At 39.2% G+C, this 23,392-nt stretch overlaps 1 protein-coding gene across 1 annotated transcript; it reads left to right on the top strand.

The window, feature by feature from the left end:
- Positions 1-330: 330 nt before the first annotated feature.
- On the top strand, positions 331-23,184 carry LOC133976940 (receptor-type tyrosine-protein phosphatase-like N; the record flags this gene model as incomplete). Its single annotated transcript, XM_062415077.1, has 17 exons — positions 331-381; positions 7,197-7,307; positions 7,377-7,482; positions 8,494-8,656; positions 9,903-10,329; positions 11,398-11,541; positions 12,017-12,051; positions 12,426-12,622; positions 13,348-13,434; positions 13,904-13,983; positions 14,128-14,192; positions 19,398-19,607; positions 20,632-20,931; positions 21,550-21,697; positions 21,963-22,036; positions 22,282-22,359; positions 23,065-23,184. Coding segments are annotated over 17 exons (2,396 nt in total), but the record flags the coding sequence as incomplete, so codon positions are not given.
- Between the last annotated feature and the right edge of the window lie 208 nt (positions 23,185-23,392).

Below are 23,392 nucleotides of genomic sequence, written 5' to 3'. Positions count from 1 at the left end.
TCCATTTTATGACATATGATGCAGTTTTGCAATATTAAAAAGCAAGTAGCTGCAAAAAATGTTCTCCTAAATTCAATATTATGTGAGTTTTGTACTCTGTGTGCAGAAAAATGCTTTATTTGTTTCTGGTGAATAAAAAAAAAGAAGCATTTCAGCTCAATGATGTGTAAAAAGCTCCAGTCTGCATCACAAAAACAGTCAATTTTATGGGGCTGTTCTGCTCTAATTGTTCATATGATGCAGCTGGAAATGCTCATTTAGGTTTTAGAGACTCTGCAGGTGGATTCAATTCTCTGTTTTTGATGTTTTTTGGTGTTTTTGTGTCTGCAGGTTGTTTGTTTGAGAAGAAGCTCTGCTCCAGAGATCAGCTGTGCAATGATGGTGAGTGTTTCTTCTTTAACATCTGCATCACAACCTGAACTAAAGTGAGTTTAATTTTCAGCAAATGCAAAGAAAGAGAGAAAGAAGAAGCTCTGACTATTAAATACTCAGTTTTGATTGATGTCCATTATAAAGACACATAAGCACATATTTTAAATAAATCCTCACATCTGTTGAATAATCAAATAAGTAAAGTAACATTTAGTTTTGACATTTACATATAAAATATATTCAAAGAGGAAAAAATAAACCTTGTAATTTCCTGGAATCCTGGCAATTTCCGGTGGTTGCCTAGCGACCGCTCCCATCGCATCACAATTGCAAATATAATTGACGAAGTCAAACAAAAAAGCAAGAGCAAGCAACAAAGAGTAATGGGGTCGTTCATTCCTCTGTGTGTGTGTGTGTGTGTGTGTGTGTGTGTGTGTGTGTGTGTGTGTGTGTGTGTGTGTGTGTGTGTGTGTGTGTGTGTGTGTGTGTGTGTGTGTGTGTGTGTGTGTGTGTGTGTGTGTGAGCAAACATTACTTACAGGAAGTCTAGTTTATAGCTGTAAGTATATATTAACCCTTACATACTGTTCATTTTTACATTGTAAGAGCTGTAAAAACACCTTATAGACATTTCTTTTAGCTGGATTTTTTCCTAATATGAACCACATTATACAAAAATGGTTACTTTTGTGCAGCTGATACACATTTTTATTTCTACAGATGTGCAATTATGACCTGTGTCAGCATTAAAACAAGTTGTTTTCATCATATTCTATAAAATATTCACCTGGTGCATAAAACAGTGATTTTAACCCTCCTGTTGTCCTCGAGTCAAGGAAAGGAGGGAGGGAGGGAGAAGGAAGGAAGGAAGGAAGGAAGGAAGGAAGGAAGGAAGGAAGGAAGGAAGGAAAGGAGTAAGGGAGGAAAGAAGGAAGGAAGGAAGGAAGGAAGGAAGGAAGGAAGGAAGGAAGAAGGAAGGAAGGAAGGAAGGAAGGAAAGGAATAAGGAAGAAGAAGGAAGGAAGGAAGGAAGGAAGGAAGGAAGGAAGGAAGGAAGGAAAGAAGGAAGGAAGAAAGGGAGGAAAGAAGGAAGGAAGGAATGAGGAAGGAAGGAAGGAAGGGAGGGAGGAAAGAAGGAAGGAAGCAAGGAAAAGAGTCAGGAGGGAGGGTGGAAGGAAAAGAGGAAGGAAGTAAAGGAGTAAGGAGGGAGGAAGGAAGGAAGGAATGAAGGAAGGGAGGGAGGGAGGAAAGAAGGAAGGAAGGAAGGGAGTAAGGAGGAAGGAAGGAAGGGAAGGTGGGAGGGAGAGAGGGAGGAAGGGAGCAAAGAAAGAGGGAAGGAGGGGAAGAACGAAGGAAAAATTAAGGAAAGAAGGAACAGTCAAAAGAGATTTGGACAACAGGAGGGTTAAATGTGTGTTTTCCATCAGATTAATCAAACTGATGGAGGATTATATGAATGTGAGTTGGTGTAGAGACTAATTCTGAATATAATTCAGAATATGAACAGTATGTAAAGGGTTAACGGGGTTTTTAGCTCTTATTTCAAACATTAACAAACAGTTTTCACTCTTTTCAAGACACCAAGTTGGAGCTGAAACTAGACTCCTCTCCTCCTTTCTCCTCAGTAGGCAGCTCTTTATTTACGCTACCCTGAATGCGACATGACGTGAATACTAAAACCGACCAATAAGCGAGCGAGTCCCGGCGGGCATCGACACGCTTCAGGAGTCCGTGACGTTTCCTCTTCCTGTCCGTCACACAGCTGGTCAGCCGGCTCTAACGGGCCCGTCCGTAATCCCTCAGCGGGTTTCCTGCCTGTTCAAACACGATGAGGATGTCATTACACCAGCCTCTCTCTGTGTGTGTGTGTGTGTGTGTGTGTGTGTGTGTGTGTGTGTGTGTGTGTGTGTGTGTGTGTGTGTGTGTGTGTGTGTGTGTGTGTGTGTGTGTGTGTGTGTGTGTGTGTGTGTGTGTGTGTGTGTGTGTGTGTGTGTGTGCGTGCGTCAGCCTGCAGAGACACGGCTGCATTATTTATGGTCCCGATGTTTCTCCGTCCGCCCCGAGGATGTTTTGTTCCCTGTTTTAAGAGACGGGAACATTTATGGAACATGAGCAGAATTCATAGTGTGTTTGATGACTCATCTGTGTGTGTGTGTGTGTGTGTGTGTGTGTGTGTGTGTGTGTGTGTGTGTGTGTGTGTGTGTGTGTGTGTGTGTGTGTGTGTGTGTGTGTGTGTGTGTGTGTGTGTGTGTGTGTGTGTGTGTGTGTGAGCAAACATTACTTACAGGAAGTCTAGTTTATAGCTGTAAGTATATATTAACCCTTACATACTGTTCATTTTTACATTGTAAGAGCTGTAAAAACACCTTATAGACATTTCTTTTAGCTGGATTTTTCCTAATATGAACCACATTATACAAAAATGGTTACTTTTGTGCAGCTGATACACATTTTTATTTCTACAGATGTGCAATTATGACCTGTGTCAGCATTAAAACAAGTTGTTTTCATCATATTCTATAAAATATTCACCTGGTGCATAAAACAGTGATTTTAACCCTCCTGTTGTCCTCGAGTCAAGGAAAGGAGGGAGGGAGGGAGAAGGAAGGAAGGAAGGAAGGAAGGAAGGAAGGAAGGAAGGAAGGAAGGAAGGAAAGGAGTAAGGGAGGAAAGAAGGAAGGAAGGAAGGAAGGAAGGAAGGAAGGAAGGAAGGAAGGAAGGAAGGAAGGAAAGGAATAAGGAAGAAGAAGGAAGGAAGGAAGGAAGGAAGGAAGGAAGGAAGGAAGGAAGGAAAGAAGGAAGGAAGAAAGGGAGGAAAGAAGGAAGGAAGGAATGAGGAAGGAAGGAAGGAAGGGAGGGAGGAAAGAAGGAAGGAAGCAAGGAAAAGAGTCAGGAGGGAGGGTGGAAGGAAAAGAGGAAGGAAGTAAAGGAGTAAGGAGGGAGGAAGGAAGGAAGGAATGAAGGAAGGGAGGGAGGGAGGAAAGAAGGAAGGAAGGAAGGGAGTAAGGAGGAAGGAAGGAAGGGAAGGTGGGAGGGAGAGAGGGAGGAAGGGAGCAAAGAAAGAGGGAAGGAGGGGAAGAACGAAGGAAAAATTAAGGAAAGAAGGAACAGTCAAAAGAGATTTGGACAACAGGAGGGTTAAATGTGTGTTTTCCATCAGATTAATCAAACTGATGGAGGATTATATGAATGTGAGTTGGTGTAGAGACTAATTCTGAATATAATTCAGAATATGAACAGTATGTAAAGGGTTAACGGGGTTTTTAGCTCTTATTTCAAACATTAACAAACAGTTTTCACTCTTTTCAAGACACCAAGTTGGAGCTGAAACTAGACTCCTCTCCTCCTTTCTCCTCAGTAGGCAGCTCTTTATTTACGCTACCCTGAATGCGACATGACGTGAATACTAAAACCGACCAATAAGCGAGCGAGTCCCGGCGGGCATCGACACGCTTCAGGAGTCCGTGACGTTTCCTCTTCCTGTCCGTCACACAGCTGGTCAGCCGGCTCTAACGGGCCCGTCCGTAATCCCTCAGCGGGTTTCCTGCCTGTTCAAACACGATGAGGATGTCATTACACCAGCCTCTCTCTCTGTGTGTGTGTGTGTGTGTGTGTGTGTGTGTGTGTGTGTGTGTGTGTGTGTGTGTGTGTGTGTGTGTGTGTGTGTGTGTGTGTGTGTGTGTGTGTGTGTGTGTGTGTGTGTGTGTGTGTGTGTGTGTGTGTCAGCCTGCAGAGACACGGCTGCATTATTTATGGTCCCGATGTTTCTCCGTCCGCCCCGAGGATGTTTTGTTCCCTGTTTTAAGAGACGGGAACATTTATGGAACATGAGCAGAATTCATAGTGTGTTTGATGACTCATCTGTGTGTGTGTGTGTGTGTGTGTGTGTGTGTGTGTGTGTGTGTGTGTGTGTGTGTGTGTGTGTGTGTGTGTGTGTGTGTGTGTGTGTGTGTGTGAGCGACAGGTTGTACCAAAAACATGATCAGTTTGATAGCCTGAAAACATCTGTAATCTGTGCTCAACATCTGGAATATTTAAATAGAATAAGGTTTAAAGTGAGGTTGCCTTCAAAAATAACCTGTTTTATATCCTTAAACATCTGTAATCTGTGTTCAACATCTGGAATATTCAAGTAAAATAACCTTAATTCCAGACTGCACTGAAAGAACGTCTTATGTTATGTCTTTAAACATCTGTAATCTGTGTTAAACATCTGGAATATTTAAATAGAGTAAACTTAAAGTCATGTTGCATTCAAAAATAACCTGATTTGTGTCCTTAAACATCTGTAATTTGTATTATTTGAGTAAAATTAATTGAATTCGAGCCTGCACTAAAAGAATGGCTCCATTTTATGTCCTCAAACATCTGTAATCTGTTCAACATCTGGATTTTTTAAATAGAGTTAATTTAAAATCTGTTTTCATTCATAAATAACGTGTTTTGTGTCTTTAAACATCTGCAATCTAGATTCAGTAAGTTTAGAAGAATGTGCTCAACATCTGGAATATTCAAGTAAAATAAAAGTAAATCCAGACTGCACTGAAAAAACCGTGGATTGTGTCACCTGAAACATCTGTAATCTCTGTACTATGAGACTAAATCATATTTAAATTCAGAGTGCACAACCCAACATGTTTTGTATCCTTCAACATCTGGAATATTTAAATAGAGTAAACTTAAAGTCAGATTGCATTCACAAACAACCGGTTTTATGTCCTCTGGAACATCTGGAATCTGGAATATTAGAGTAAAATATAAAAATACTCAGTTTATGTCCCTAAACATCTGTAATCTGTGTTTAACCTATCCTTCAACATCTGGAATATCTAAATAGAGTCAAGTTAAAGTCAGATTATGCTAAAAAAGTAACCTGTTTTGTGTCCTTAAACATCTTTAATCTGTGTTCAACCTCTGGAATATTTAAATAGAGTAAATTTAAACTAAGATTGCATTCAAAAATAGCCCATTTTGCATCTTTAAACATCTGGAATCTGTTCAACATCTGGAATATTTAATAAGAATAAACTTAACTCCAGACTGCACTAAAATAACAGCTCATTTTATGTCTTTAAACATCTGCAATCTGTGTTTAACATCTGGAATATTTAAATAGAATACATTTAAAGACAGATTTCATTCACTAATAACCTGTTTTATATCCTTAAACATCTGTAAACATCATAATTAACATCTGTAATGTGAAATATTACAGTAACATAAATGTAATTCCAGACTTCGTTAAACAAAACGGTCCATTTTGAGTCTTTAAACATCTGTAATCTGTGTTCTGTTTAATCTCAATATATTTACATTCAGCAGGTGCTAGTTAAACATTTCAGTGTGTTTGTCCTCAGTCAACACTGCACTGAGTCTGTGTGTGTGTGTGTGTGTGTGTGTGTGTGTGTGTGTGTGTGTGTGTGTGTGTGTGTGTGTGTGTGTGTGTGTGTGTGTGTGTGTGTGTGTGTGTGTGTGTGAGAAATGATTTGTTTGTCAATGAGCTTCGTCACAGCGGCAGAGCGAGCGAGCGATAAACGGGGTGAAAGATCGAGAGAAGTGAGAGAAAAGGAGGAGAGGAAGAGAGATGCGAGAGAGCAACGTAAACAAGGTCTCCCTCCGTCAGCCGCTGTCGGCCAATCGCTGCTCTCGCCTGCGTTTCTATGACAACAGTGACATCAGCTGCCTGACGACTGCGTGTCTCCCTTCGTTGTGTGTGTGTGTGTGTGTGTGTGTGTGTGTGTTTGACGAGAGATGGAGGCAGACAGAGATGACTCACCACAGCCCACACACACACACACACACACACACACACACACACACACACAGTGTTTCAGTGTGTGTGTGTGTGTGTGTGTGTGTGTGTGTGTGTGTGTGCAGATACTCAGAAGTGTTTGTTCAGTATCTCTTTGTTCAGATTATGTTCTTTATGTATAATCTTTAATAAATAATTCTTTCCTTTTTCATGTTTTTAAGCCAAAATATAAAAGAATATTATTGTTTCAGCTCCTAAAATGTGATAATTTGCTGCTTTTCTTTATGATGTCGGACTTTAAATTGAACATCTCTCTGTTTTAGTCTGTTGGTCGTAGAAAATTAAAACATCTGGAGACAAAATGAAACAGTTATTGAAGACTAATCTTTATATAAAGGGTATAAATGCACTTTTCTTCATACTGCTTTGATGATGAATGTACTCCACAGGGTTTATCAGTAATGCTTCATATTGTTTTATGAGAGCTGCACTCAAGGTATATTTTATTATTTATTTCCTTAATGCAGGCTCCACGAGGATCCTTAACCTTTGTGTCGTCCTCCTGGGTCAAATTGACACCGTCTGTTTTGACTGTTCCTTCCTTCCTTCCTTCCGTCTGTCCTTCCTCCATCCCCCTTTCTTCCTTCCTTCTGTCCTTCCTTCCTCCCTTCATTCCTCCTTTCCTTCCTTCCTTCCTTCCATCATTCCTTCCTTCCTCCCTCCCTTCCTTCCTTCCTCCCTCCTTTTCTTCCTTCCTTCCTTCCTTCCTTCCTTCCTTCCTTCCTTCCTTCCTTCCTTCCTTCCTTCCTTCCTTCCTTCCTCCTTCCTTTCCTTCCTTTCCTTCCTTCCTTCCTTCCTTCCATCATTCTTTCCTTCCTTCCTTCCTTCCTTCCATCCTTCCTCCCTTCCTTCTTTCCTTTCTCCCTCCTTTCCTTCCATCATTCCTTCCTTCCTCCCTCCCTCCCTTCCTTGGCTGTATGAGGCAACAGTTCGCTCCGTTATTCTGCACACTGAGTCTTTCAGCTGTAAAAGTCTTTGCCTGATTCTGAGTGTAACTCTTCTGATTGTGTGCAGACGGTTTGTTCGGCCAGTGCCTCGCTCCGCACCAGGAGCCGGTCCAGTACCAGGTGTCTGTGTCCGTCCTGCACAAGCTGCAGGAAGTCATCAAAGACCTGATGGTGCAAGGTGAGTCTCTTCCTCTACAGGTCACATCTGAAGCTGCTGAACGTTGAGAGGATAATGTTTGTGTGTCAGGTCTGACCTGGAGGGATGACATCACCCAGGCCATCATCAGCCGAGAGCTGAGCCGCCTCCCCTCCGTCAGCTCCTCCTCAAAACTACTCGAGAAGTCGCCCAAACAGTAAGAACACAACACACGGGTCAGTGATAAATAAGGGTTGGCAAGATGAGCAATTAAAAAATATGTTAAAACTAGTTTTAAAAGCAGCATCAGGTTTGTTAAAATGTACATTTAGTATTTTTGTTGGTTTTATATCATTTGAAATGACATTTGCACCATTTTTTACCAAAAGTAAGACTGAATGCTCCTGAAAATGTCAAATGGTGTAACCACAAAAGAATGATACATATTAAATAATGTAATATTTAGAACAATTGTATTCCATTACCTTTATTTAATATAAAGTTATAATGTAAGATCATGCCAAACTAGTTGATATGGTGTTTTATTTACAATTTACTGTTTTTAAGCAAGTTGAATTATTTGGTACAAAGTTTTTATGGTTACACCACTTAGACATTTTTGCCATAATCCTCTAATATATTCTCTCTAAATGGATTAAAAGCAGAAATTTGATGCTGAGTCCACAAAAAAAAGAATGTATGAAGTTATTCATACATTTATTTTCACATTTTAACCCTTTAAATTTAAACTAAACCACATGGACAAACATCATATTGCAGTAAATTGCTTTAAATATTTTATCCTCCTAGAGTGTATTTAAGTGGACTTATACTAATAATGACTTCATTTAAAAATCATCAAATAAAAAGAAACATTTTTGGAGTATTTCTACATTTACATTTTAAAGCATTTTGTTAATATAGAGCAGAAAATATCCTAAAAACAACCATTTTTTATTAAAAAATAATGACAAATGATGCAAAATGTGTAACAAAACATAGTGTTGCATTGCTAAAAGTGGATTATATTTATTCCACATTATAGTTAATCAGATTTTTATGATAACATACTGGTTACACCAATTGGACCCTGAGTTACATCACATCATTGATCCACTCACAGCAGCAGGAAGTCTCACAAAAAACACCAAATTAAAACTATCTCATGTGTATTTGTCAGATTTAAAGATGAAAAGCTTCTTTCTGAGCTGCTGCTTTCCTTCCTCAGGTCGTCCAGGCTGTCGGCCGTCAGTCAGCGGAGGGTTCAGGGACCCGATGACGCCGCTGACCCCGAGGTGTTGCAGCAGTACGTGGACTACATGATCCTCGACCCGTCGCGATCCTCCGTGCACGTGCAGACGCCCCTGCTGGACCCGTACAGCTACCACCAGGTGGGAGAGGACATGTGACGGGATTCAGTCTGACAGGCTGGTGCAGCTGGTTTTATAGGTGGAAACAAGACAACAGCAGCAGGGAGGAGGAAGGAGGGAAGAGGCTTAAAAAACAGAATAAAACATTAAATCTTGTAGTTAACGAGCATAAAGCAATATAATAACATCACATGCACCAATTGATAAGATTCAAGGCAAGAAAAGATTTAATATTTATCACTTAAGCTTCCTGTCGTCCTCCCAGGTCAAATTGACCCCGTCTGTTTTGACTGTTCCTTCCTCCCTTCCTTCTTTCCTCTTTCCTTCTTTCCTCCCTACCTTCTTTCCTCTGTCCTTCTTTCCTTCCTTCCTCTTTTCCTTTCTCCCTCTATCACTCCTTCCTTCTTTCCTTCCCTCCTTCCTCCCTTCCTTCTGTCCTTTGTCCTTCTTTCCTCCCTCCTTCTTTCCTTCCCTCCTTCCTCCCTTCCTTCTTTCCTCTGTCCTTCTTTCCTACCTTCCTCTTTTCCTTCCTCCCTCCTTTCCGTCCTTCCTTCCTTCCCTCCTTCCTTCCTCCCTTCTTTCATTCCCTCCTTCCTCCCTTCCTTCTTTCCTTTGTCCTTCTTTCCTTTGTCCTTCTTTCCTTTGTCCTTCTTTCCTCCCTTCCTTCCTTCCTCCTTTCCTTCCTTCCTTCCTTCCTCCCTCCCTCCTTTCCTTCCTTCCTTCCTTCTTCCTTCCTCCCTTCCTCCTTTCCTTCCTTTCTTCCTCCTTTCCTTCCTTCCTTCCTTCCTCCTTTCCTTCCTTCGTCTTCCTTTCCTTCCTCCTTTCCTTACTTCTACCTCCTTTCCTTCCTTCCTTCATCCCTTCCTTCCGTCCTCCATCCCTCCTTTCCTTCCTTCTTCCTCCTTTCCTTCCTCATTTCCTTCCTTCTTCCTCCCTTCCTTCCTTCCTTCCTTCTTCCTCCTTTCCTTCCTTGACTCAAGGACCCTAACCCAACAGGACGGTTAAAAAGGACATTTTCAGCCTCTACTGTTATTAATGCATCATTTTCCTAATTAAACTCACAGATTAAAGGCTGTAATTGTGTTAAAATACCCCATAAATAATGGTAATAAACACTACTAATACATGTCTGTGTGTATTAATTAAAAATGAGGTAGAAAATATATGCAAAGTCTGCATTTTAGACTCAAACGTAACTAGTTTAAATTGACTTTTTTGCACAATGATGTTTATAAGACATCAGCTAGGTGTTTGTGTGTGTTTGCAGCAGCAGTACGGATATCAGGAGGAAGCCGAGCGTTCCCTCAACTCTCTGGACGATAATCCGGCGTTCCCGTTCCTCGCCTCCTCTCCTCGCTCCGGTTCCCGTGGAAACGCTCTGGATCGAGACCGGCAGCTTCTCCAAGACTTGGTGTCCTTTTACCTCTCCGCTCCTTCCTCCTCTTCATCCTCCTCCTCCTCTTCTTCTTCTTCCTCCTCCTCTTCCACCTCTCCTGTGCAGACTTTCACCCGCCACAGAGGAGCATCACCACCCTCCTCCTCTTCATCGTCCTCCTCTTCTTCCTCTTTCTTCCCGGAGCTGGACTTCCCGCTGGACTACGGCGAGGACTACGTTTCCCAGGTTGCACAGCTCAGCAAGCAGCAGGCGGAGAAGAAGACGCAGGCGGAGTATGACGCACTGGCAGGACTGGACGGTGAGAGAGGAGAGAGAATAAAGATGTTTAATTTATTCATATGTTAGTCAGGAGATGTTCATAATGGTAAATAAGAAAGAAAAGATGGAAATAAAATAGATAAAATAGGACAGAAATATTAGTTACAAATTAGTTAAATCTGCAGAAGAACCAAAAACTGAACTAATTTAGCTTAAAGTAAATATTAATAAAGGATACAGGAGTCAGAAATTGGTCTTTAACCTTCGTGTCGTCCTCCCGGGTCAAATTGACCCCGTCTGTTTTGACTGTTCCTTCCTTCCTTCCTTCCTTCCTTCCTTCCTTCCTTTCGTCTGTCCTTCCTCCCTCCTTTTTCTCTTTCTTTCCTTCCTCTCTCTTTCCTCCCTTCCTTCTTTCCTTCCTCCATCCCCCTTCCTCCCTCCCTTCCTCCTTCCTTTCCTTCCTCCCTCCTTCCTTCCCTCCTTCCTTCCTTCCTTCCTTCCTTCCTTCCTTCCTTCCTTCCTTTAATTCCTCCCTTCCTTCTTTGTTTCCTCACTCCTACCTTCCTCCCTTCTGTCTTTCCTCTTTTCCTTTCTCCCTCCCTGCCTCCTACCTTCCTTCCTTCCTTCTTTCCTCCGTCCTTCCTTTCTTACCTTCCTCCCTCCTTCCTTCCCTTCCTTCCATCATTCCTTCCTCCTTTCCTTCCTTCTTCCTTCCTCCCTTCCTTCCTTCCTTCCTTCCTTCCTTCCTTCCTTCCTTCCTTCCATCCTTCCATCCTTCCTTCCTTCCTTGACTCGAGGACAACAGGAGGGTTAATGTAGTTACAACCCATATTTAACATGATCAATTCATGCAAAAGTCTAGGTGTTAAATTACTTCCTTAAGGGTAATAAATGCTAATACATATCTTAAAAATGAGGACTTAGAGTGGTAGAGAATATATGCAAAGTCTGTATTTTAGACTCAAATATAACTAGTTTTTATTGCTTTTCTTTGCACATTGCTGATTATAAGTACAGGGTTCAGAATGAGTCTTTAATTGGAGATAAACGAGGTAGAAACAAGATTAAATGAGCATTACGGAGAGTAATCAGTGGTGTTTTTTTGCAGAGCGCTCCCTGCAGCGTCTGGCTCTCCTGCTCGATCACTACGGACTCGACGTGAAGGATTTATCCCCCGAGCAGAGAGACAACCTGCCGGCCGCTCTGAAGCAGCTGCAGCTGGAGAGCAGCTTCACACACAAACAGGTCAAAGGTAAAACACATTCAACACATTCAACTCTTTCATTCATCAGCTGCTCGTCAGTCGCTCTGCAGAAGCTTTTTAAAGAGCATCAGACTGACTCCAGAGTGCACTTTTTTTTTGTTCTCTTCTGCATCAATTGATAAAAAATAGCAGTTTTAATTGAGTAGAGGTGCTAAAAATAAGCTTGGAAACTGACAGAAGCTTCATTCTCACATTTTTAGCACAAACACACAGATAAGCATCACTTTCCCAAAACTATACACCCAAATAATAATTCAGTGGTTTATATTCTTGCACCTTTTTCAAATGCATCTACGCTCCTGGACTCAGCATGCACGCCTTATGTTTAAACGCTTAAATGTTTTTCTCATGCTTTGCAAACATTGTCTGATTGGTTGCTAATTCAATATGTGCTGGTTTATTGATTAAAAATGTCCAAATTGATATAAATGCTGATTTTATTGTGTTTGTTTCCATCATGCAGATAAATATGGAAACAACGCTGCTGCAGGAAAGAAGGTTTGCATGTTTAATAATATACTAATTTAATTATATTTATATTACAGGGTTAAACGTATGTGGACACCTTGAATGTATTATTGTTATTATTATTAGTTAGGTTAGTATTATTGTTAATGTGCTTAGGAAATGTTATTTTAAGTCACAGTGGAGAAAAGTAAAATGTGTTTCTATTAGTTGTTATATGTTATATAAATGAACAGCAGGTGGCGATGAAGAGTAGAATTTGGATTAAAGGCAGAATTCACCCAAAAATACTGAAACACTTCTGGAACCTTTATGAGCACATTTTATTTAGTTTAGTTTAGTTTTAGGTTCAGTTTTTTTTTTTTAATAATTAATGAACTCTGCTTTTTATTTCATGTCTTAATCAGCTGACAGAAGGCTCGATGGCGTACAAGATGGCCGCCGTCGCCGCCGAGGCTCCGACGGCCGCCACGAAGAACGTAAAACCAGACGGAGCCAAAAAAGAGACGACGACCGCTGCAGCGACCAATCAGGACAAACTAGGAAAGAAGGAACCAGCGGTGTCCAAGACGGAGGAGTACGGATACATCGTCACCAACCAGAGGTGAAGGAAGGAAGGAGGGAAGGAAGGAAGGAAGGAATGGATGGAATGAAGGAAGGAAGGAAGGAAGGAAGGGAGGAAGGAAGGAAGGAAGGAAGGAAGGAAGGAAGGAAGGAAGGAAGGAGGGAAGGATGGAAGGAAGGAAGGAAGGAAGGAAGGAAGGAATGAATGGATGAAGGAAGGAAGGAATGGATGGATGGATGAGGATGGAGTGTGTTAATGGGAAACAGGAGATCAGGAGGGAAAGGACGAGAGTGGGAGAAATAAAGAAGGAAAGAAAAGTAGAAAAGAAAGAAGAACGTAGAGAGGAAGGAAGGAAGGAAGGAAGGAAGGAAGGAAGGAAGGAAGGAAAGAAGGAAGGAAAGTGAGTAAAGTGAAGGAAAGAAGATAAAAATAAGAAAGAATGAACGAAAGAAAATGAACGTGTTTGTGTGTTTATGTGTATTTATGATTGTGTGTGTTTGTGTTCATGTGTGTATGAGTGTGTGTGTGTGTGTGTGTGTGTTCATGTGTATTTATGTACGTGTGTGTTTGTGTGTGTTTGTGTGTATTTATGTGTGTGTGTGTTTATGTGTATTTATGTATGTGTGTGTGTGTGTTTATGTGTATTTATGTGTGTGTGTGTGTGTTTATGTGTATTTATGTACGTGCGTGTGTGTGTGTTTATGTATGTGTGTGTGTGTGTGTGTGTGTGTGTGTGTGTGTGTGTGTGTGTTTTGTCGCCGCAGCCCCCTCAGTCTGAACGACGGGGTGCGTCTGCTGCAGCTGCTGTCAGAGAGGATCGGCCTCTCCTCCACTTCCTCCATCAACATCAGGTACCAGCCTTCACAATAAAAGCATGGAGCTTCTGGATCCTCTGCAACTAACCTGCAGGATCACTGGCTTTTATTTTGACGGGATTAACCTAAACCTACTACCTGAGGAGCTGAGGAGTGTGTGTGTGTGTGTGTGTGTGTGTGTGTGTGTGTGTGTGTGTGTGTGTGTGTGTGTCTCCGCATGTGGAAGTGATTCACTGCATCTTTCTCCTTTTTGCTGCTTACCCACTAAACTCTGTCGCCCCCCAGCGACCCCTGACCTTTGACCTCAATCTGAAAGTTTAAAGGATGCGTTCGCACCTGACTGCTGCTTTAATACACTTTTAAAAAACTGCTAACTCGTCCTTTTACTGCAAAAAAAACTTTAAAAGGAGATTTTTGTCTCTTTTAATGTTTCAGTTTTTGTGTTTTCTCTCTTTAACTGTTTAATGTTTAACGTCTGGTTCTTCTTGTGTTTCCTCCTCTGCAGCGTGGTCGGACCCGCCATCACCTTCAGGATCCGACCCAACTCCAAGAACCTGACGGCTGGACACGTAGCAGAGAAAGCAGGTACATCACGTTATTGTTTTACTCATCTAAAACAGCTTAGTTTATAATCTCTGCAGCCAGAATGAAATCTATAACTAGCTGAGATTTTTGGTTGAATTAAACTTCAATAAATCTTAATTATTTCTCTCATTGTTTTTGTTTCAGTCGCAGAGAAGAACTTCCTGGAGTCAGAGATGGGACTGAAGGTTCTGCAGGGCGGTGTCGGAGAGGTGAGAACATGACCTCACATTTATCTGCTGCTGACCCTTTGGAGGGGCCTTTTGACATTTCTTCTTCTAAAAAAAATAAATTATTTATTTATGTGTAAATGTTTAATTACTCTCCACACTTTATTTCATGTTACTTATATTTCTAAAGAGCCAATTTAAATATATTATATATTAGATATTTTCTGATATTAAATATAACAATCATCTGTTTCTGGTCAAATGGCGCCATCCGGTGGACATCATCCGTAACTACATGCAGATATTTTCTGATGTTAAATATAAAAATCTGCTGTTTCTGGTTAAATGGCGCCATCCTGTGGACATCAGCCGCAACTACAAGCAGAGCTGCAGACAGATTTATAAACTACTGGAAGTTTTTTTAAATTACTATTTTATCATTTTATTAGATGGTAAAATATTTATATATGTTTATTTTATTTTGTACAACATTTTAAAATGTTCATGCAATTCATAAAAACTTAAATTACTTTTTTTCCCCACTAATATTTAATTTTAAAAACATTTTCTTATAAAAAAGAGAAATGTATTTATTTATGTGTAAATGTTTAATTACTCTGCACACTTTTTTTTCATGTTACTTATATTTCTAAACAGCCAATTTAAATATATTATATATTAGATATTTTCTGATGTTAAATTTAGAAATCTGCTGTTTCTGGTCAAATGGCGCCATCCGGTGGACATCAGACGTAACTACAAGCAGAGCTGCAGACAGATTTATAAACTGCTCTGGGAGTTTTTTTAAATTACTATTTTATCATTTTATTAGATGTTAAAATATTTATATATGTTTATTTTATTTTGTACAACATTTTAAATTTTATGCAATTCATGAAAACTTAAATTACAATTTTTTTAACTGATATTTAATTTAAAAAACATTTTCTTCTTCATGAAATAAATTAAATACAAATACAAAAAAAATAAAATAAAATAAAATAAATATGTTACAATCTGATAAAATTATAAAATAGTAATTAAAAAAAAACTCCCAGAGCAGTTTATAAATCTGTCTGCAGCTCTGCTTGTAGTTACGGCTGATGTCCACCGGATGGCGCCATTTGACCAGAAACAGAAGATTTCTATATTTAACATCAGAAAATATCTGCTTGTAGTTACGGATGATGTCCACCAGATGGAGCCATTTGACCAGAAACGGCTGATTTCTATATTTAACATCAGAAAATATCTGCTTGTAGTTACGGATAATGTCCACCGGATGGCGCCATTTGACCAGAAACGGCTGATCTTTATATTTAACAAAAGAAAATATATAATATATAATATATTTAAGATGGCTGTCTAGAAATATAAGTAATATGAAAAAGTGTGGACAGTAATTAAACATTTACACATAAATAAATAATAACAAAATGTTTTTCAAATTAAATATCAGTACATTTTATTAATTTAAGTTGTCATGAAGTTAGTAAAAACAATTGTACAAAATAAAATAAACATATATAAATATTTTACAATCTAATAAAATGGACTAAACTAGCTAACTGTATATAAAGTAGTGTAAACTAGCTCCACCTCCAGCAGCTACAACAGTAACATGCTGCTCTAACACTGATGCTTCACTATTAATAATCTAATGATGTCATAATAATAATATATCAGTCAGAGGACCAAACCACTACTTTACTGTAATACTGCATACTACATCACTCATAATACTGCAGTACTTTTACTGTAATACTGCATACTACATCACTATAATACTGCAGTACTTTTACTGTAATACTGCATACTACATCACTCATAATACTGCAGTACTTTTACTGTAATACTGCATACTACATCGCTCATAATACTGCAGTACTTTTACTGTAGTACTGCATACTACATCACTCATAATACTGCAGTACTTTTACTGTAATACTGCATACTACATCACTCATAATACTGCAGTACTTTTTTACTTTGCTGTATTGGTACTTTTATTTTGGTAAATGATCTGAATACTACTTCCTCCACTGCAAAACCCTTCATTTAAATGAGCACAGAGAAGCGCTTTTACTTTGAAAGTCTCTCCAGGAAGTTTAATGACTTTAAATGCAGTGTGTCACTCTGAGCGGCTCCATGTGAGAGCAGCAGGACGTCAGGAGCTGCTCTGCATCGTGTCTGGTGAGTTACATATGTCAAATGAACTCATCTAACCTTTAATTATGATTATTAACAAAGAGTTTATATATAAAGCTGTTGAAGCAGAAGTAAGAAAAGTTATATTTATGAATGTAATTTGTCCATTTAACCTGAATAGACTGACAATACTATTCTAATAATCATTTAATTAATCTATTAAATGTTTATAGCATCTCTGCATGATTAAAGCAGTATTTGTATAAAATCTTAAAATACTCTTATAATATAAGTGTCTGTACTCTATAGTCAGTTTATATTGTTATGTTATAATAAATATGTGCTTTTGTAATATTGCTAACATTATAATATAAGAAGTTAGTGTTTAATCTCACATTTGTTGACTTCATTTATCATGATGTTTGTGTAATATTCCTAAAATATTCTTATTTAATGTATAAAGATAAGAAAGTGTGTGCACTTAATGGTGATTTTATAGTAATTATGGTAATAATATCATTAAAATCAGTGTTACAAAGTGTTTTATACAGGAAAAAACTAAATTAATACAAGCTTTTCACTTTATTTAGTGCATATAATGACATTTTTGTCCTATTTTACTCAAGGATTTGAATTATAATCCTAAAATAATCTTATTATATAAAGAGCAGCAGTGAAGTCTGTTTAATATACTGTTAAAACAGGGATTTGTAATGTGTTTATAGCTTTATCTGTGTGGTTTAATTGTGTATTTTATGCATTATTTGGCCCATGAAAGTGTTTATATTGTGATGTGTGAGGGAGGCGTTTGTTTAAGGAAGTATTTAAGGTGGAATTAAATCATTTAAGGTGTTTTTGGGAGTATTTTAAGGATTTATGAGCTGTGATGAAGAATAAATCAAAAGGAGAAAAACTTGAGTTAAAAAGAGAGTAAAGCAGCAAACTGCCTTAAATCTATTTGGACCACATGTAGGCTGGTAAAGGCGGCCACACACACACACACACACACACACACACACACACACACACACACACACACACACACACACACACACACACACAGAGTACCTCACTGGGGCCCCTTCATAATAGCAGGTGAAGGACCCTCTTCTACTCCCCCAAACAAAGCTCCAACCTTAATGTCTATCAGATACCGAGAGAGAGAGAGAGAGAGAGAGAGAGAGAGAGAGAGAGAGAGAGAGAGAGAGAGAGAGAGAGAGAGAGAGAGACAGAGAGAGAGAGAGAGAGAGAGAGAGAGAGAGAGAGAGAGCCACACATTCCTGAGGCCCACGGAGAGGAAGGAGGAGGTCTGAGAGGTCAAGACAGACAATTCATCCGAGGAGGAGGAGGAGGAGGGATGATGAAAAGGAAAAGAGGAGGAGTAGGTGGAGGAGGGTAAAAGAGAGGAGTTCAAACGATTAATTTAATTAGTTTTTTTGTCCTCTTTAAGTATAGAGTGAGAGAAAGAGAAAAACAATGTTTAGAGGAAGTTTCACAGTGAGTCTTAATTATAAACTTAATTTAAACAGCATTTATTTTAACATGAAGTGAAAAATGTCCTCAAATGTCTTATTTTGTCCACAACTCAAATATATTCAGTTTACTGTCACAGAGGAAAATATTCACATTTAAGAAGCTGAAATCAGAAAATTTGGATTTTATTATAGCTGTGAAATGAATGTAATGGAGTAGAACGTCCAATATGTAAGATAAGGCAAGGTAAGATAGGATGGGATAGGATGGGATGGGATGGGATAGGATGGGATGAGATAGGATAAGATGGGATCGGTTGGATAGGAATAGATAGGATAGGATAGGATGGGATGGGATAGGATGGGATAGGATGGGATGGGATTGGATGGGATAGGATGGGATGGGATAGGAATAGATAGGATAGGATAGGATGGGATGGGATAGGATGGGATAGGATAGGATGGGATGGGATAGGATAGGATGGGATAGGATGGGATAGGATAGGATAGGATGGGATAGGATGGGATAGGATGGGATAGGATAGGATGGGATAGGATGGGATAGGATGGGATAGGATAGGAATAGATAGGATAGGATAGGATAGGATGGGATGGGATAGGATGGGATAGGATGGGATAGGATGGGATAGGATAGGATGGGATGGGATGGGATAGGATAGGATGGGATAGGATAGGATGGGATAGGATGGGATAGGATAGGATGGGATAGGATAGGATGGGATAGGATGGGATAGGATAGGATAGGATGGGATAGGATAGGATAGGATAGGACAGAATAGGATAGGATAGGATGGGATGAGATGGGATAGGATGGGATAGGATTGGATGGGATAGGATAGGATAGGATGGGATGGGATAGGATAGGATGGGATAGGATAGGATGGGATAGGATGGGATAGGATAGGATGGGATAGGATAGGATGGGATAGGATGGGATAGGATAGGATAGGATGGGATAGGATAGGATAGGATAGGACAGAATAGGATAGGATAGGATGGGATGAGATGGGATAGGATAGGATGGGATAGGATAGGATAGGATAGGATAGGATAGGATAGGATAGGACAGAATAGGATAGGATAGGATGGGATGAGATGGGATAGGATGGGATAGGATAGGATGGGATAGGATGGGATAGGTTAGGATAAGATAAGATAGGATGGGGTAAGATAGGATAGGATGGGATGGGATGGGATAGGATAAGATAGGATGGGGTAAGATAGGATAAGATATGATAGGATAAGATAGGATAGGATGGGATAGGATGGGATAGGGTAGGATAAGATAAGATAGGATGGGGTAAGATAGGATAGGACAGAATAGGATAGGATAGGATAGGATAGGATAGGAGAGGATGGGATGGGATGGGATAGGATGGGATAAGATAAGATAGGATAAGATAGGATAGGATGGGATAGGATGGGATAGGGTAGGATAAGATAAGATAGGATGGGGTAAGATGGGATAGGATGGGATCGGGTAGGGTAAGATAGGATAGGATGGGATCGGTTGGATAGGAATAGATAGGATGGGATGGGATAGGATACTTTGTATTAATGATATTTAATCTTTCCGCCCTTCTCTCTTTGTGCTCTCGCCCCACAGAAGAATGATGGGAAGGCGTTGCCCCTGGCGACCAGAATCCAGCCGGGCTCCCGCTGGGTGTTCGCCACGCTGGTTGCCATGGCGTGCATCGGCGGCATCCTGGTGGCGACCATGACCATCGCCTGCCTGCGTCACCATGCTCACCGGCTGGCCGCCAAGAAGCTGGGCCTGGGACCCGAGGGGGGCAGCTTCAGCCACCAGGAGTACCAGGTGAGGGGGGGGGGGGGGTGGTAAATACACACTGTAAAATACAATAAAAGAACAAATATGCCCCAAAAAAAGATAAATAATATACAAAGATTCAGTCATGATCTGCTATTTTAAGACAAATTAACTCTAAAGAATGATTAAATTCAAATATTTCAGTATATTACAATAGATTTTATTATAAATATATATATAATATCTAATTAATTATACTTATAGGCTATATTTTATCATTACTTTTAATTTTTTTCTTATCTCAACTTAATTATTTGTTGTATTTATTTCATTTAAAATGTATCTTTCTGTTGAGTAAATGATGTTTTAAATAAAAACTGGCGCACAGTACAAATCTCACTCGAATAGTCTTTAAGATAAGATAAAATTATTGATTATTTATTCATTAATTTAATCATTTAAACCTTTATTTATACAGCGTAGGACACTGAGAACAAGCTCATTGTTTAAGGATGATAACAATACAAATATAAAATATAAGAAACAATAATCAACAAATATGAACAGATAAGCAATAAGCAATATAAATACTAGAAACAATAAAAGTTATATATTAAAGCAATAAAACATATCATTTGAAACATGTTAAGGTAATAAAAGTAATATATATATTTATATGCACATAGATGTTAAAGCTCAGTTTAAACATCACATTATTGATCCCAGGAGAGAAATTCAGCTTTAAAGAATCACAAGAAGTAAATTAACAAGAAAATTAAGAATATATGAAATAAAAAATAATCAAAGTTAGAATACTATAAGCAGTATATTTCCCTAAGGGATATAGATATAAATAAATGTGCCATTTAATAGGAGTAATATCACTTAACTTTAATTTAGCTTTTTTTAAACTCTCAAATATCAATTTAAGTAGCTTCAAGTTTTCTTATTATATAAAACTGAAAATATCTCAAACTGTTAAAGAACATTTTTAGGATATAAAACTTATATTATTATAAATATATATATAATAAATAAGAGAACTATAAAAAATGCATAACTGGCTCATCAGGACCTGTGTCGCCAGCACATGGCCTCCAAAGGTGCATTCGGACGCATGGAAGCCGCCGCCCTGGGCGCCGTGGGAGGACCGGGCGGAGGAGGAGGAGCAGGTGGAGGAGGAGGAGGAGGTGCTGGAGGAGGAGGAGCAGGAGCAGCAGGAGGAGGAGGTGCAGACTCCAGGGTGAGCAGCGTCTCGTCTCAGTTCAGCGACGGCGCTCAGCCAAGTCCGAGCTCCCACAGCAGCACGCCGTCATGGTGCGAGGAGCCGGCGCAGGCCAACATGGACATCTCCACCGGTCACATGATCCTGGTGAGTGATGACGTCAGCGTATGACATCATAGAGGGTCACTGATTGGTGATTTTGCTGCTTTAATTCATCTCCATAAACTGTTTTTTCTTGTGCAGAGGCTCCAAAACTGACGATTATTTTCATTTTTGTTCATTTTCTTGATTAATATATTAGTTTTTTGGTCCAAAAATGTCTTCAAATGTCCACAAAATATAAATATATTCAGTTTACTATCATATATGATTAAAGAAAGCAGAAAAAAATTCAGATTTAAGAAGCTGGAATCAGAAAATATGGACTTTTTTCTTCTTAAAAATTATTAAAAATGATGAATATTTGGTCATTAATTTAATAGTTGGCATTTAAATGATGAATTGTTGCAGCTTTACTAAACATTAACCTTTTTATCTTGTGCACAGGTTCTGAAAGTGATGATTATTTTCATTATCGATCATTTTAGTTAGTTGTTTGATCCATAAAATGACAGAAAATTGTCCTCAAATGTAGTTGCATGTTTAAAAAAAGACTCAGACTCAGACTATTTCCAACAGCAGGAGATGAACTCGTGCTCTTATTGTGCTCAGAAATAATCTGTTTTCTTCCTCATAGATAAACTAACTATGTTTTCCTGTGTGTAGGCCTACATGGAGGATCACCTGAGGAACAAGGACCGGCTGATGAAGGAGTGGGAGGCTCTGTGCTCCTACCAGGCCGAGCCCAGCGTCGTCTCCATGGCTCAGAGCGACGCCAACACCAAGAAGAACCGCTGCCCCGACTCTGTTCCCTGTGAGTCTCCACACACACACACACACACACACACACACACACACACACACACACACACACACACACACACACACACACACACACACACACACACACAAACGAAAATAGTGTCCAAAAATAGTTCGAATTGTGTCCAAAATGATGCAAAAACCACATGTAGAATAACTGTAAAATAAACCTGAATATATATAAATGCTGTGAGGTAGAAGCTGGACATGAAAGGGTTAAATGTCTCTGTTGTTGCCCCCCCCCCCCCCTCCTTCAGACGATCACTCGAGGGTGAAGCTGAAAGCCGAGATCAACCCTTCACGCTCCGACTACATCAACGCCAGCACCATAGTAAGTCTCGGTCCAAAGCGGTTGCCGTAGTAACCGCATCATTCATCCCTCTCCTTAGTAACACTTCATGTGTTTAAGTTCATTTAAGGTTCCAGTAGCCAATCAGATCAAACTTAACGCTTTGTTTTTGGTTCATTTAACCCCAAAAAAAGAGTCTCCTGAAAGAATGCAGCCAGTCCAGTGATTCCTAAATGACCTCTGACCCCTGTGTGATCTTTCACCCCCCCCCCCCACTCCTCCTCCAGATTGAACACGACCCGCGGATGCCAGCTTACATCGCCACCCAGGGCCCGCTGTCACACACCATCTCTGACTTCTGGCAGGTCGGTAACACACACAAATTAATACCAGAATATTATGCAAATATATATTTTAGATATATTAGATCCATTATATTTATATTATTATTATTATATTATATCGACCTATCACACATTAACAGTATCGGTGAATATGTTGTCTGATAAGTGCCGATATTCTTCATTTACTAAAGTTATTTATGCAGCATTTTATGTATATTTGACCCTTTTTCTGAAATCAAGTTTAATATATGCATGATTTATTATAATTCATAGCTAATTCTAATAATTAAATCCCCAGTGTAGTTTATTGTTTTAGTGCACTGATGTCATTTTATACGATATGGTTTATAGTTAAACTGTAAAATATCACACTTTCATTATATTTGAGGGATCAGTACAAGAAAAATGTGTGTTTATCGATATATTCTATGTATACTACAATTATGAGTATATAACATTTTAATGGCTTTTTTTATACAATCTAAATTAATTTGTGTTTTAATTTCTTTATAAAAATCCAAAAATGTTTTCATAAAAATATGAACAGTACCGGTCAAACACTTTCTAATGTAAGTGGATTGAAAGGTCTGTCCAAATGTTTGACTGCTACTGTTTATATATTCTAAATTCATTATAAAAATAATTTTGCACTGTTAGTTATGGTTGTTTCTGGTTGTTTATTATTGTTTATTGTGGTGATAATGTTGTGATAATGTTGTTGTGTAGATGGTTTGGGAGAACGGCTGCACTGTGATCGTGATGATGACGGCTCTGGTGGAGGACGGAGAGAAACAGTGTGATCGCTACTGGCCTGATGAAGGTTCATCTCTCTATCACATCTATGAGGTACTTTACTGTAGTATAGTCTGAGGTACTTGTACTTTACTGTAGTACAGTTTGAGGTACTTGTACTTTACTGTAGTATAGTTTGAGGTACTTGTACTTTAATGTAGTATTTCCATGTGATGCTACTTTCTACATCTCAGAGGGAAATATTGTACTTTCTACTCCACTACATTTATTTAACAGCTTTAGTTACTTTTCAGATGCAGAT

Source organism: Scomber scombrus, unplaced genomic scaffold, assembly GCF_963691925.1.
Source record: "Scomber scombrus unplaced genomic scaffold, fScoSco1.1 SCAFFOLD_355, whole genome shotgun sequence".
NCBI lineage: Eukaryota > Metazoa > Chordata > Actinopteri > Scombriformes > Scombridae > Scomber > Scomber scombrus.
This window is presented reverse-complemented; position numbering and strand designations above follow the sequence as displayed.